Source organism: Oryza sativa, chromosome 4 (genome assembly GCF_034140825.1).
Source record: "Oryza sativa Japonica Group chromosome 4, ASM3414082v1".
In the NCBI taxonomy this organism is placed as follows: domain Eukaryota; kingdom Viridiplantae; phylum Streptophyta; class Magnoliopsida; order Poales; family Poaceae; genus Oryza; species Oryza sativa.
In genome coordinates this window covers 22,161,201-22,173,729 of record NC_089038.1, presented here as the reverse complement: position 1 = coordinate 22,173,729, position 12,529 = coordinate 22,161,201, and the positions used below count along the sequence as shown (strand labels likewise).

The 12,529-nt window shown below is 45.3% G+C and overlaps 1 protein-coding gene across 1 annotated transcript; it reads left to right on the top strand.

Annotated features, from left to right (window-relative positions):
* The first annotated feature begins 2,759 nt into the window (after nucleotides 1-2,759).
* On the top strand, nucleotides 2,760-3,452 carry LOC136356219 (protein TRACHEARY ELEMENT DIFFERENTIATION-RELATED 7-like). The gene has a single exon (XM_066309813.1). It carries the CDS (start codon nucleotides 2,760-2,762, stop codon nucleotides 3,450-3,452), a length of 693 nt encoding a protein of 230 aa, XP_066165910.1.
* Nucleotides 3,453-12,529: the final 9,077 nt, after the last annotated feature.

The window sequence follows — 12,529 nt, the reverse complement described above, 5'->3', positions numbered from 1 at the left end:
ATCGGATCTGATCGCCCTGGGCGAGCGATCGCCCAGTAGCAATTCCGGTACGCGGCGGGCTAGTCGTTCTTTATTTGAAAAATAAAAATCTTTGGGGTTGCTAAATACTCCCTCCTTCCAAAAATCTGAGACCAAGAAACCAAGAAACAACTAACTCACTCACCATGTGGCAAAACCAATGAACATGCAACCAATAAGTACTAGAATAACTTATTGATTTCCGATCAACAATTTAATTTAGCACATAGTGACTACAAATAGGACTCAGAGTTTTGGAGAAACCAAAAAATGAAATAGGTCTCAGATTTTTGGAAGGAGGGAGTATATAGATAGTCTGATGGGACTATTTATACATTTATGGATAGTTTATTTTTTCTTTTTAGGTAAACCACGAGAAGGAGGACAGGGTTCCTGTTTTATACCAAGAAGAAAAGGATATCACCTAATTTATTAGAGAAACTAGGCCGAAAACATAGAACTGCACAGTTAAATGAAGAAAAATCGGAAAAAACCTACATAGAAGACAAAAACAAAATAGTTTATGGCGTCATAACTGTTAAGACCTGACACAAGCTAGTTATCGATAAATTTATTAGATATAAGCATAGTGTAATAATCGTGATGTGATTAAATTATAACTTGCATGTAACTTTTAAAATTCCCACGGTAACACACTATTTATGAAAAGTGAAGGTCCCATGACTGAATCCCCTCACCCATCTGCAAGTTGTGATTATTTTTCCTTTCCCGCTTGTCTCAAATCTTAAAGTAAATCTAACAGGTAAAAATTATGTAAACCTTGCATACAAGTTGCATGCAATTCACAACATAATAATTAAACTACAATCATATTGTACTTAAATATAATAGATTTTTGAGAGAAAATTTATTGATAAATATATAGAAAACCGAAAATTTTCAATATAAACTTTTTTCTACATAGAAACTTAGTGAATAGAAAATATTTGGTATAGAGACTTTCCAAAAATAAATTTGATATGCCCCTCATGGGCTGATGGGCAATGGGCCAGCCTAGCTAGCTACTCCTAGAAGCCCACCACTCAGATTTGGCCTTTGGCTGCTCGTGTTTTTTCTGATTAGGAATTCCCGACTGATTCACGTGCGACAAGTACGTGTAAGTGGTTAATCCCTCGAACCTATTTTTAAGCCAAAATAAGTCACAGATTCATTTATTTCGATATATAAGTAGCTTTAACACGATCATACACGCTTGATCCCTATACATCTTGCGTGTATGATCGTGTCGAACAATTGTTCTCGTAGCTATTTATCAATTAATCCCTTCATGCAAAATAAGTTGATCTACATGCTTATACCATGTAATCTCTTCGGTCTGATAATACTTATCGTTTTATATAAGGGTGAGATTAAACTTTAAAATCTTTTATTACAAATCATTTTTAAAATATTTATCTTTCAAATATGGTGACTACATGTATAGATTAGTCTTAAAAGGTACTTTAATAAGATCATATACTCCCTCCATTTTATAATGTAAGACTTTCTAGCATTGCCCATATATATACTCTATCCGTTTCAAAATGTTTGACACCGTTGACTTTTTAGTACGTGTTTGACCATTCGTCTTATTAAAAAAATTAAGTAATTATTTATTCTTTTCATATCATTTGATTCATTATTGTTAAATATACTTTCATATACACATATAGTTTTACATATTTCAGAATTTTTTTAATAAGACGAACAGTCAAACATGTGCTAAAAAGTCAACCGTGTCAAACATTTTGAAATGGAGGGAGTAGATGTTAATGAATCTAAACACATACATATGCCTAGATTCATTAACATATAAATATAAATGAATGTGGGCAATGCTAGAAAGTCTTACATTGTGAAACGGAGGAAGTATTTATTAACACTTTTATATATACTATAATAAAAAAAGAATGGTCAATGTTGTTTTTTGGAGACCGTGCCCATCTCAGCTGGTAACTTTCTCGTATTCTTAGTCCGTCGGAAGGGGATCGAGAAAATTAAATATAAACTAGTGGTTTGCAAAATCAATGTCTTACTGGATTTCGTCTATCCTTAGCTTACTGCCTTAAAACGATAAGTATTATCAACCGAGAGAGAGTACGAGTTAAGGGATAGACTCATGACAACTGAAGTTGTCAGTTGTGATACCCCAACTTGGCACCGCACACAGTTAGTATTATTCATCACATAAATTTAAGTTTGCTTAATTTGTGTATATGTTCCCCAAAAGATATTTGTTTATGTGTACTATGTATGGTAGAGGCGACCTAGCTATAATTTTGTTGTTTATGAAAAACCAACCTGGAAGTGGCATATGCAATGCAACCTCAGTTATAATGTGATGACGCACAATCGCACATTATCTCTCTCTGCCCCTCTGTGAAGTACGGCATTGCCAACATATTAACTTAATCTTGATCTTGAGCGATACATACTAATTAGGTCTTCAGAAGAAACTTAAGTAGTACTACTACATGTAGTACAGTTTCGTAACAGACGATTGAGTAATTAACGAGAGTTGCTTGCATGCATACGTATCACGTTGCATATGAACATTATTAGGACCAAGCTACTAGCACAAGCAGAATGCATGTGATCTGAATAGATCTAATCACATATGTCGATTTATATATATACTACGTTACGTTTCTAGTACTCGTAATTGTTTAAGTGAGCAACAAACCCTAGCTCACGTATATATACCCAAGCAGAGTACACTATGCCCTTCAGCTCAAACAGATATGGCTAAAGGCAAACGACAATCCGAGTCGTTTTGGCGCGTCGAGCCGCCGCCGCCGCCGCCGGCCACTCGTGCGCGGCCGCCATGCAGCTCAGCGCACCTTCTTCCGCCGCCGCCGCCGCCGCCGCCACCGCCACCATACGTCCCACCTCACCTGCTACCACCATCGCCGGCGCCGCAGCAATGGTATGATCATCCCCCTAATTACCACCCGCCGCATACTCCTGCTCCGGCGCCGGCGCCTGGGCCTTACATTCCGCCGCATCACCCTCATCACCACCACCCGCCCACTCCTGCCCCCGCGCCGTCGACGACGCCTGGCGGGCATGGCGGCGTTCCGCCTTACTATCCGCCACCGCCGGTGACGCCGACGCCTTACTACTACCCCTCGCCGGCGCCGCCGCCGCCGTCGAGGCACGTCGTGGTGATAGCAGTGGTGGTCCCGATCGCCGGTCTGCTGTTCCTGGGCCTGGTCGCCGGGCTGTTCCTGCTGGCGCGGGCGCGGCGAAGGAGGGAGGCGGAGGAGGAGACGGCGGCGGCGGCGGTGGTGGTGGACGACGTGGAGGTGTCTTCATCCCATCACGTCCACGCAGTGGCGCATGTGGTGGACGGGCAGAACGTTGTCGACATCACCGACGAGGTCGAGGTCCACGAGCACATCGTCAGGCACGACCACGAACACACGACGTCGTAATTAAGCGAATTAAGGAGAACTGGGGCCTCCGATCATTAATTCGTCCAAGCATGAGCAAAACCCGGTTATTTGTAGTACTACTCGTATATCTTAATCTTAATTAATTAGCACAACTAAATGTGTGCGTGTATGAACTTAATCATGTCGTGCGCGAGAGAGCTGGTCGATCGATCTTTGATTTGTAATTATTTACATTCATTCTTTGTTTGTATTTTCATTGGATTGAAATAAATGGTTGGTTGGATTGTTTGTTTGTTTGTTTGTGCTGCTCGAATTTTCTTATATAAATATCAGCCATTTTTACTACCTGAATTGCTCTAGGTTCCACACTAATTATACCACCTTACTCAGCTGGTATCCTAAGCATAAACTTGTACTAATGTTATGCTCTCAACGGAAGGATGGTCATTTTTGGTATAAACAAGCACCGGTGGAGAAAGGGTTATTACTATCGGTTCGTAATCCCTCTATAGTCCCGGTTTTCGAACCGGGACTACGAATCCGGGACTAAAGATCGCTATCTTTAGACCCGGGTAAAAAACCGGGAGTAAAAATTCATTTTTAGTCCCGGTTGGTAACAACCGGGACTAAAGATAAAGCAGTTACCAACCGGGACTAAAGAGGCTAATCCGGTTGCTCTTTCCGGTTCCTCTTTATTATTTTCTTTTCTTCATTATTTTTAAATATATTGATTTCACCCCATTCCATCCCCAAAATCCCAAATCAATCATCCTCAAATTGCCTCCAAATCCACAAATCGATCATCTCAAATACTCAAATACATCACAAAATTTTTTAAAAAAATTACATCACAACTTCTACAAAATTCATCACATATTCATATCACACACAAATCAAATACATCACACAACAATCACAGATCCAATCAAATACATTCACACAACAATCTCATATTCTTCAAAAAAAAAGAAAAAGAAAAAAAAAAGGAGAAGACGCGCGGCGAGGCACCGCCGCCGCGCCGGCCGGCCGGCCGGCCCTCGGCCCTCCCTCCGTGCCCCGCCGCCGCGCGGCCGCCCACCACCGCCGCGCCGGCCGGCCGGCCGACCGGCCCTCCCTCAGCGCCCCGCCGCCAGCTGCCGCCGCGCCGCCGTGCGGCCGCCACCGCACCGCCATGCCGGCCCACCGCGCCCCGCCGCCGCGCCGGCCGGCCGGCCCTCCGCGCCCCGCCGGCCGCCGCCACAAGCCGCCGCCTCACCGCGCACCGCGCCGGCCGGCCGGCCCTCCGCGACCCGCTGCCCTCGCGCCGGCTTGGCAGTAGAGAGGAGAAGGAGAGGAGAAGAAGAGGAGAGGAATAGAGATAAGAATGAGAAAAGGAGATAAGGTTGAAGAGATGAGTTAAAAATGAGAGGAGGAGATAAGGTTGAGGAGGAGAGAGGAGTTAAAGGAGAGGAGGAGGTACCTCGATCCGATCGTGCACACCTCTCCGATCTCCGCGTCGATCTTTACTCCCGGTTGGTTTTACCAACCGGGACTATAAATAGATCTTTAGTCCCGGTTGGTGTTACCAACCGGGAGTAAAGCGTATGGCGATCTTTTTTCCCGGTTGATGTTATCAATCAGGACTACAAATAGATCTTTAGTCCCGGTTGGTAACACCAACCGGTACTAAAGATTGAAAAGTATCCTGTAGCTTTTAAACCGGGACTAAAGATATTTTTAGTCCTGGTTTTTAATACAACCGGGACTATTGTAAAATCTGGTCGACCGACCAAAGATGGTTTCTCCACCAGTGAAGATAACAATGCCTACCTAATACCGAGGTTTCCCAAATCGCCGGGGCGCGGTAGGGTTACCGCGCCCCGGCGGTAAGCACAGTTACCGCGCGATAACCACGGTAACCGTAAAAAACCGTACAAAACCGTGCAAAATTTATCAAAAATTCAAATTATTTTTTAAATTTATTTGAATTAAAGGAGGTTACCGCGGTATTTATATTACCGTACCCCCGCGGTAAGCCCGGTAACCGCGCGGTTATCGGCGGTAAGGTAAACCCTGCCTAATACACACCGCATGTAATACAAACTACAAATTAAAGCCTGCCCGACCATTGCATCGAGATTTGGGCCATGAACTCGGCCCAATAACTATTTTAAATGGTATAAGTTCACTTTGACTCTCTTAACTAGAGTGCGAATATGATTTGAGCCAATTTCGTTTATTCCCTTACTTTCATCTCCAATATTAATTTTACCCCTACTTTTAAGGGTTTTCGTTTTTACCCACACTTTTTTGAACCGAACAATCTTTTTGCCCCTATTTTAGATGGAGCAGTTAACGGTGTTAACTTTTTATCAAAAGGACATTTATACCCCCTCTCCCATATTTATTCACTCATTGTGTTTTTGCCCCCAATTATCCTCCAGTTTACATATAAACGCATAATAAGGGTGAAGTAAATCAAGATTATTGTGCCATTCTTCCCAAATCCCAACAGGAGTAAAGATTTGGTAATAAGCTGACGTGGTTGGAGCAGCAAGCTGCAGCTTGTTTGGTTCAACCTCGTTTTCTTGTTCTTGATGTTGTCAGGAACATCTGGGGTGGTAGGCGTCACCTCGAACGGCTGGGAGAGTGGGAGGACGAGCCGGCGAACTGGCTGAAGCCCAGCTGCCGGCCGGAGATGACCAGCTTGGGCGGCGCGAATGGCCCGAACTCGACGGCAGCTGGCCTGCTGGCACTGCCCTTCTTCTTCCCTGGCTTGGCCTGCCGATCAGCACGAGGAGCTTGAGCACCTCGTCCGTCTCCAGCCTGCACCGCGGTGGCGCCTTGTTGCCGGCGTCGGCAGATGATGCAGCGGCAGCGCCGCCTACGAACGCCGAAGGTGGAAGCGAAGCCACCGTTCGGCCAACACCCTCTCGGCCGCCGCCGCCTAGCCCTCTCCCCGCCGCCGCCTATCCCTCTCCCCGCCGCTCGCTCCCCGCCGCCAGGCAGCCACCCGCTCCCCACCACCTAGCCGCCACTCCCCGCCACCTACCCTTCCCCTGCTCGCCGGTGGGAGGAGCTGCATTCCCCGTGACATTGAGTCACTGACGTGTGGGGCCCATGTGGGTCCAGGCACATGTAGGTCCCACATGTCAGTGACTCAATGTCACCGAGAATGTCACGAGAGAATATCACTGGATCTGCGTTCCACCCTAGCTGCCGCCGCCGCTTGGTAGAATCGCGAGAAGAAAGAGGAATCGTGAAGACTCTCTCCTCTGTTAGTAGATATTTGCTAGGGGTAAAAAGGTAACACACAAATTCGAAAAAAAATTATTTCCTTTACTTCTCTAGTTTTTTACTGCCATATACTCGGTCCCACTAACTTCCATCCAAACCAGGGGTAAACGGATTGTTCGGTTAAAAAAAGTGGGGGCAAAAACGAAAACCCTAAAAGGTAGGAGTAAAATCAATATTGGAGAAGAAAGTGAGGGTAGAAACGAAATTATCCCATATGATTTGTATCCCTGAACCACAATACCAGATATCTCGACCCCTTAACTATTAAAACCGGTGGAATCTGACTTCCTCTGTGGTTTTAGATGGTTGTTTCGCTGACGTGGCGCCTACATGGCAGTGTTGATCTAGTCTTCATTTCACGTTGTCGACGTTTGATGTCTCGACTACGGTATTTGCATGGCATGGGGATCATTGGTACTAGGGTATACGCGAGACTGAGGTAAAAGAGATGGAGACGAGGATTTTTATACAGGTCGGGCCCCTGAATTGTTAGGTAATAACCCTATATCCTGTTGGCCGAAGCCGGTATTGCTCTTATTCATGATAATCACACCAGTACAATATTTGGGGTAGCCTATCTAACTATTGTCGACATGGCGGTCTGACGATCTGACTCGTAGTCGACAACAGGGTAGCCTTTCTCCTCGAATCCGTGCCCGGCGAGATCAGAGATAGCGCTTTCGTCTCTCCTGACAGTATCCGGAGACACCGTAGGATACTAGCCGTGCTTATCCCTGAAGTCGATATCCGGCGGCGTGTCTTGGCGTATGTAGGCTTTTATGTTGTGGCTTCTATGTCGATTGTGTTGGGTGTTCCTCGTCCTCCTCTCCTCCTAGGGGGGCATGTATTTATACCCATAGGTGTCCCCTTGTTCAAGTAGAACTAGGGAAACCAATATGGATACATTCCGAGTAGTCCTTGTCGTTTCCATGTAGAACTCTGGTTGTCTTTCCTTGTCCGGAACTCCTCCTATATTTGCATGTTGTTTCCGTATAGGATATGGTATGTGGTGGATCCTGCCGAGATTTAGTCAACTACTATTAGGTATGTGGTATCCATAACCCTGACAGTAGCCCCCGACTTCAATGCAAATGAACGAATTCATATTCTCGACCACTGACCATGGAGTAACTGTTATCGAGCTCAAGTGACCGTTCTCGGTGTGTTCAGAGATAACGTTAGACTTCCTTCATCAGTCTCGTGCGGGTTTGTCTGAGTCAATCTCCGATGTCAACCAAGAAAGTACAGAGCATACGACTAAGTCTCCCGTTTTGCTGTAGTCGAGAATTTGGATTGAAGTCAAGAAATTTTATCTCAGCAGGTACACCATCTCTTCATTCCGTATTCCTTGTCGAGATCCACCAACCGTTCTCGAGTGATCGAGAAGGCGCGGAGTCTGCGACGGAACTTTGTCAACATTTGTCGTACTCGCTTTAGTCGATCTTGGTATAGAGCCATAGAGACATGGAGTCTTCGATAATGCCGAATAGAATTTTCCTGAAACCAATACTCAGAAAAGAATATTAGATAGAAATAACCGAAAATGAATTAAACTTACAGACCAATGTTTTGTATATGAGCGTCTACTCTTTTACCGATTTCGATCAGTCAGTTTGTTGAGTTATACACTCTCCCTAGCCCCCAGCCTTGTCGCCGGAGAATCGCTCTCGGAAGATAAAGCTCTTAGACCTTTGATCTGCCTTGGTTGAACAAGCACTGATCCTAGCCCCCAGCCGTGAAGTTGGAAAATCCATTTCCGATTACACGGCTTGGTTAATACGCACAGCAAGAACTCTTACACGACCAGATCTTACATGGTCTTTTGTCTCTACAGGATCCGACAAGGCCTTATCGGCTCTGGGAGTCCCCAGCCGAAGTTCCCTTAGGTTTCTCGGAGGCCTTGTCAAGACAGCATAAAGGGACAGTAGGATAGGTTTCAACGCTAGGTGTCATCGTGGTAAGGGATCTCTGGGTAAAACACTTGGCGATATTATGTACCTGATATCAACTTTGTTGAGGTAGAGATAGTGGGAGAATCGCTACACCTCTGGTCGAGAACCAGGTAGTAGTCGTAACTCGATCACTTGAAGTAGAAATAGTGGGAGAATCGCTACACCGCTGGTCGAGAACCAGGTAGTAGTCATAACTCGACCACTAGAAGTGGAAATAGTGGGAGTATCACTACATGGCTGGTCGAGGACCAGGTAGTAGTCGTAACTCGACCACTAGAAGTGGAAGTAGTGGGAGTATCGCTACACCGCTGGTCGAGGACCAGGTGTAGTCGTAACTCAACCACTAGAAGTAAATGTACGAGAGATCGCTACGATTGATTGGTTGAGAACCAGTGAGTAGGTGTCTCTCGATCATTTGGAGTTGTGGTAGGAGGACCGCTACGCTGCCGGTCGAAGACCAGTCGTAGCTGTTCCTCAACCATCTGAAGTCATGGTGCGCGGACCGCTGAGTTATTGCTGTAGTCGTACCTCGACCATCTGAAGTTAAGGTGCAAGAGATTGCTACGTTTTACTAGTTCGAGAACCAGCGAGCGAGTAGAATTATCTCCCGAACACCAATGGAAGTTACGGTGCGAGAGATTACTACATACTGGTTCGAGAACCAGCGAGCGAGTAGAATTATCTCCCGAACACCAATGGAAGTTACGGTGCGAGAGATTACTACATACTGGTTCGAGAACCAGCGAGCGAGTAGAGTTATCTCTCGGACACCAATGGAAGTTGCGGTGCGAGAGATTGCTACGTACTGGTTCGAAAACAGCGAGCGAGTAGAATTATCTCTCGCACACCAATGGAGATTGCGGTGCGAGAGATTACTACGTACTGGTTCGAAAACCAGCGAGCGAGTAGAATTATCTCCCGAACACCAATGGAGATTGCGGTGCGAGAGATTACTACGTACTGGTTCGAGAACCAGCGAGCGAGTAGAATTATCTCTCGAACACCAATGGAGGTTGCGGTGCGAGAGATTACTACGTACTAGTTCGAGAACCAGCGAGCGAGTAGAATTATCTCCCGAACACCAATGGAGGTTGCGGTGCGAGAGATTGCTACGTACTGGTTCGAAAACCAGCGAGCGAGTAGAATCATCTCTCGAACACCAATGGAAGGTGCGGTGCGAGAGATTGCTACGCACTGGTTCGAGGACCAGCGAACGTGTAGAATTATCTCTCGAACACCAATAGAGGTGCTAGAGTTGGTTTATTACATGTGCGTCTCATGTGGCCAGCATGACTCACACACCTAACTCGTAGCATATCCGGATGTCCGTTCGCAATCATGTCGGGTGATCAAGCCGACGGTATTCGCGAGGAATTATCCGTTAACAATCTTTTCTCGAGTAGTCCAGCCATGGCCGGTGCTATGAGATAGGTCGTCGGTCTTCATTGGTAGGTTGGGCGCGATGACTCTGCATTTGTCGAGATCGTTTTCGATAATGCGGTGTACTTGACCACAACCTACTCGAGTGCTCAATTGTTCCTGAAAAATATTTTCTAGAAGACAAGACATATAGCAGATAATATCGAGTATGTACTCAAAAATGTGCATGGATCTTCTAGTATTATCAGAATATAACAAGCAGATTAAATATTATGCATTATGTAGACCGTAAACAAGAAAGATTTATACAGAAGAAAATAGAGCGAGCCCCCAGCATTAAACCGTTGTCGGCCTAACACCGGAAACACTCGCACAATAGATATTGTATAAAAAACATGCTCTAGGTAAACATAATAAATTATAGATCTGACAATATTGTATGATCTTGAAAAGTAGGTATGGTAAATTGTATATAGAATACGGCGTACCTTTGTAGATACATGCTGGATGTATCTACGAAATTAGTAGATCAATTTAAAAAACCAATCTACCAATTACCTTGTTGCGTACTCGTTCGATATCATGCGATCTGACATCTTTTGGTACGCCGCGGAGCTTGAGGCTTGGATGATCTCGATAGACCAAGTTGTCGATGACAATGATGGTTCCGATCTGGTTAGGTTGGATCTCACCACAGCCGAAGTCGTCGAGTAGCTTGTTGTCGGAGAGTCCATCTCTTAAACCCATCTCGTCGAAATCCTGAAGCATCAAAATCCCTCTACCTGGCGCGCCACTGTCGACGTTTGATGTCTCAACTACGGTATTTGCATGGCATGGGGATCGTTGGTACTAGGGTATACGCGAGGCTGAGGTAAAAGAGATGGAGACGAGAATTTTTATACAGGTTCGGGCCCCTCAATTGTCAGGTAATAACCCTACATCCTATTGGCCGAAGCTGGTATTGCTCTTATTCATGATAATCACACCAGTACAATATTTGGGGTAGCCTATCTAACTATTGTCGACATGGCAGTCTGACGATCTGACTCGTAGTCGACAACAGGGTAGCCTTTCTCCTCGAATCCGTGCCCGGCGAGATCAAAGATAGGGCTTTCGTCTCTCCTGACAGTATCCGGAGACACCGTAGGGTACTAGCCGTGCTTATCCCTGAAGTCGATATCCGGCGGCGTATCTTGGCGTATGTAGGCTTTTATGTTGTGGCTTCTATGTCGATTGTGTTGGGTGTTCCTCGTCCCCCTCTCCTCCTAGGGGGACTTGTATTTATACCCATAGGTGTCCCCTTGTTCAAGTAGAACTAGGGAAACAAATATGGATACAATCCGAGTAGTACTTGTCGTTTTCATGTAGAACTCTGGTTGTCTTTCTTGTCTGGAACTCCTCCTATATCCGCACGTTGTTTCCGTATAGGACATGGTATGTGGTGGGTCCTGCCGAGATTTAGTCAACTACTATTAGGTATGTGGTATCCATAACCCTGACACACGTAGCGTTGATGTGACGCTTATGTGGTATTAAAATTAAAAAAAATATACGTGGAACCCACTTATCATTCACACAAGAAAAAATTGTTAAGGGATATGAATCAGATTCGCCCTGTAGTTAAGGGAGTTGTGACCATTTGGGCCGTAGATGTCTAGGCTAACCGCGGTCCAGAGCTAGCTCGTTCAGGCCCTCTCCTCTGGATGGGCCTCAATTCCGACCCATGCATCCACGTACATGGCCTGGCCACGAGAACCCGTTTACGTCCTACAAAATTTGGATGGGCCGAAATTTCGGTCTGTCCAACAGGCCCACAATACATTTCTTCAAATGTGTCGTGCTTCTTGTGTGTACATGTCAGTACTGTGATGATACAGTTCATGTGTACAGCTGACATATTAGCGCTGACATTCTTGCGTTGTGTACAATTGTCAGCTAAAGTCAACATAGTATTATTATTCGGGACCAATTTTCTAATAAGGGAGTTGACTGGAAATTGCCTTAACAACTACAATTAGCCGGTTTGGAGACAATGATAGGTATGAAAATGAAAAGTCGCAAAAAAGAGAAAAGGTTAATTAACCTCTCAACCATCATGACTTAGCCTAGAAATTAAGCTAACTCTGTTTGACTTAAGCGTGTATGTGCATGCATGCATGCTGCGGCAGCTAGCCAGAGCTAGCCCCCTGATCAAAAGATCGAGTGAGAATGAACAAAAAATAATCAACTAATGAACTAATCACATAAGTGTCGTGATCTCGCCCATGTGAATTAATGGAGATTTCGAATTGATCATATATAGTTAAATCTCAGCGGTTGGCACGTTACATCGGGCGCCATGTGTGTGTACCGGTCGCTCTCGATCGATCTGCCTCACGTACGTCTTAAGCTCTAAATCATGTGATTAATTAATTGATTATTCTTAAACACTAGTTTTGGCGCCCTTTCTCTTGGATTTTGCTGCCGCCAAACGCTGTCCAGAGCGCTGGAGATTGAGGAAGTTAGCAT

Bases quoted from the DNA above. Each gene is read 5' to 3' on its own strand.
- LOC136356219 (XM_066309813.1), top strand. From the start codon at position 2,760: ATGGCTAAAGGCAAACGACAATCCGAGTCGTTTTGGCGCGTCGAGCCG.